The 2,111-nt window shown below is 35.2% G+C and overlaps 1 protein-coding gene across 1 annotated transcript; it reads right to left on the bottom strand.

Annotated features, from left to right (window-relative positions):
- Window positions 1-164: 164 nt before the first annotated feature.
- LOC108381962 (uncharacterized) lies at window positions 165-1,019 on the bottom strand. The gene is made up of 2 exons (XM_017638356.1): window positions 763-1,019; window positions 165-704 (listed from the first exon to the last, which is right to left on the bottom strand). Exons 1-2 carry the CDS (start codon window positions 950-952, stop codon window positions 166-168), a joined length of 729 nt encoding a protein of 242 aa, XP_017493845.1. The 5' UTR covers window positions 953-1,019; the 3' UTR covers window position 165.
- Window positions 1,020-2,111: the final 1,092 nt, after the last annotated feature.

The following is a 2,111-nucleotide window of genomic DNA, read 5'->3' as shown; positions in this document are numbered from 1 at the left end:
CATATGCAACAGAATCTTTTTTGAATTAAATGCTCAGAATTTAAACCAAACTTACTACCTAACTTTTTTTATACTGTTGCCAGGAGTAAGTGGATTTATATCTGATTAATCTGCATTGAGGACTTAAGAAATTCTTTGGCTATTAAAAGGGAATATGTATGCGATTCATCTGGAAGTAATATTTTTATTTCGTTTGATTTTGGATTCATGCCATTGATTTTTTCTGCGAATTTTCGTAAATTCATTTTCCTCAGGCTTTAGGTGAAGATTTCCTATGCAATCGCTTTCATAATTAAAAACTTTGCCTTTTCGTGGATGCTTTGACGCCCAACCGGTGATGAGCTGACCACTTAGGATGTCTTTAGACGTTACTGCTGCCTCTTTAAATAAATCTTCTTGCTTTGCCGCTTGATTTGGGTCATCTATTCTACGCTTCTTTATGACGGGTTTTTTTGTTGGGCCTTTGGATTCGAATTCAAATTCTTCGTATGACTTTACATAGCAGCCTGCGTCTGCTAAAATTGTAACACGACTTTTCCATGGTTTCTGCGCAATATTCAGAGTTTGAAAGTCACAGAATTCCACACGACTCATTATTAGTTCGGATAACTTTTTTGCGATATGTTTCCTTACTGCTTCCGTTGTGATAAAATCTGCGTCGGATTTCACTTCCTCTTCTACCAAATAGCGATTAGATCGGAGAGCTAAAATATAAAGGCTATGAAATGGTGAGAATGGTGAGCCCGTATGCGGTATATTAACCTTTTTGTTCACATATGAACCCGTCCACTTTTTTATCCAGACTCTCTTTTACGTGACTACAATCCTCTGATCCTCGAAACATGGCGTTTGTAAGCAATGTGCTGTCAGCTGCTTCCAGAAACTGACGCATTTGTTCATCGTCTCCATCGTCGGAATCACTTGAAGCAGAATCAATCCGCCTTTCAGCCATAATTTGATTAATATATTGGAGTATCCTGAAAGAATCAACAAACTAAGTATGAAACTATACAGGTAAATGCAAGTACATACTCGATACCTTTCATTCAACACCAAGTAATTTAAGTATCGATACTTTTGAACCAATTACTGAGTAGATATCTAAGAAAATACTCGTATCGAAAGCCGATATGGGAGGTGCCACGCCCCTTTTTGCATTAGCCCATGAGTATGCGATTGCTTTCATATATCTACATACCATGTTCGAGTCCACTTCCATGAACATTTTCTCAAGTAAGCAGTATGAAAAATTCGGTTTTGTATGGGAGGTGCCACGCCCTTTTTTCCAATAATCTCCAGGAGTATGCGACTGTTTTCATAGGGCTCCATATCATGTTCGAGTTCTCTACCATGGACACTTCCATATGGAGATATACCATATGAAGAGTTCGCTTTGTATGAAAGGAGCCACGCCCCTGCACCTAGCGGTATGAAATAAACTTTACATCCGATTCTCATACCTACCATATATACATAATAAATTTCATGAAGAACGGTCAAGCCGTTTAGGAGGAGTTCGAAGCAGAAAGGAGAATTCTACATTTTTTTATATATATTTTTTACATTAATTCGATTTTCGTGAAAACTATAAAAGGCATATATAATATATGTACGTCTAATTAAAGGTTATTAAATTCTCTTTCGAATGACATGCTATCCATGATAAGGTGTTTGAGAAGTTTTGACTTAATAAATTGCTTAATTTGAACTTTAACCTTTAATAACTCTTTTGGAGTTTTTACTAAAATTTCAAAATCAAAAGTTATCAAAACAAATTCTATAGGACTGAGAAATATTATTTTCTACTTTTTAGTCTATTTCAAAAAGCGTGGTACAATAAAAAGTTTTTATTTTTTTTAATTTTATTTTATTGTTTTTTAATTTGAGAAATGGAGGTATTCTGCATTTGTTTCGAAAAAATTGTTCAGTCCCAAGCAAGTAGCATGAACCAAAAATACAAGATCACACCTTCTTAGTAGCCCGTTATAATCGCATTTAGGAAAAAAAGTTGGGCGACTTTGACATTAGCCGTTTATTTACATTTGTTCGTTGTTTACAATTTGGTGGTGGCTTTTTACTGCAATTTTCTTAATTTTCGCTTGTGACAACGT

Source organism: Rhagoletis zephyria, unplaced genomic scaffold (assembly GCF_001687245.7).
Source record: "Rhagoletis zephyria isolate East Lansing unplaced genomic scaffold, Rhagoletis_zephyria_1.1 Rzeph_scaffold_24561, whole genome shotgun sequence".
NCBI lineage: Eukaryota > Metazoa > Arthropoda > Insecta > Diptera > Tephritidae > Rhagoletis > Rhagoletis zephyria.
The sequence above is the reverse complement of the archived record's forward strand: the minus strand, read 5'-3'. Positions and strand labels throughout refer to the sequence as shown.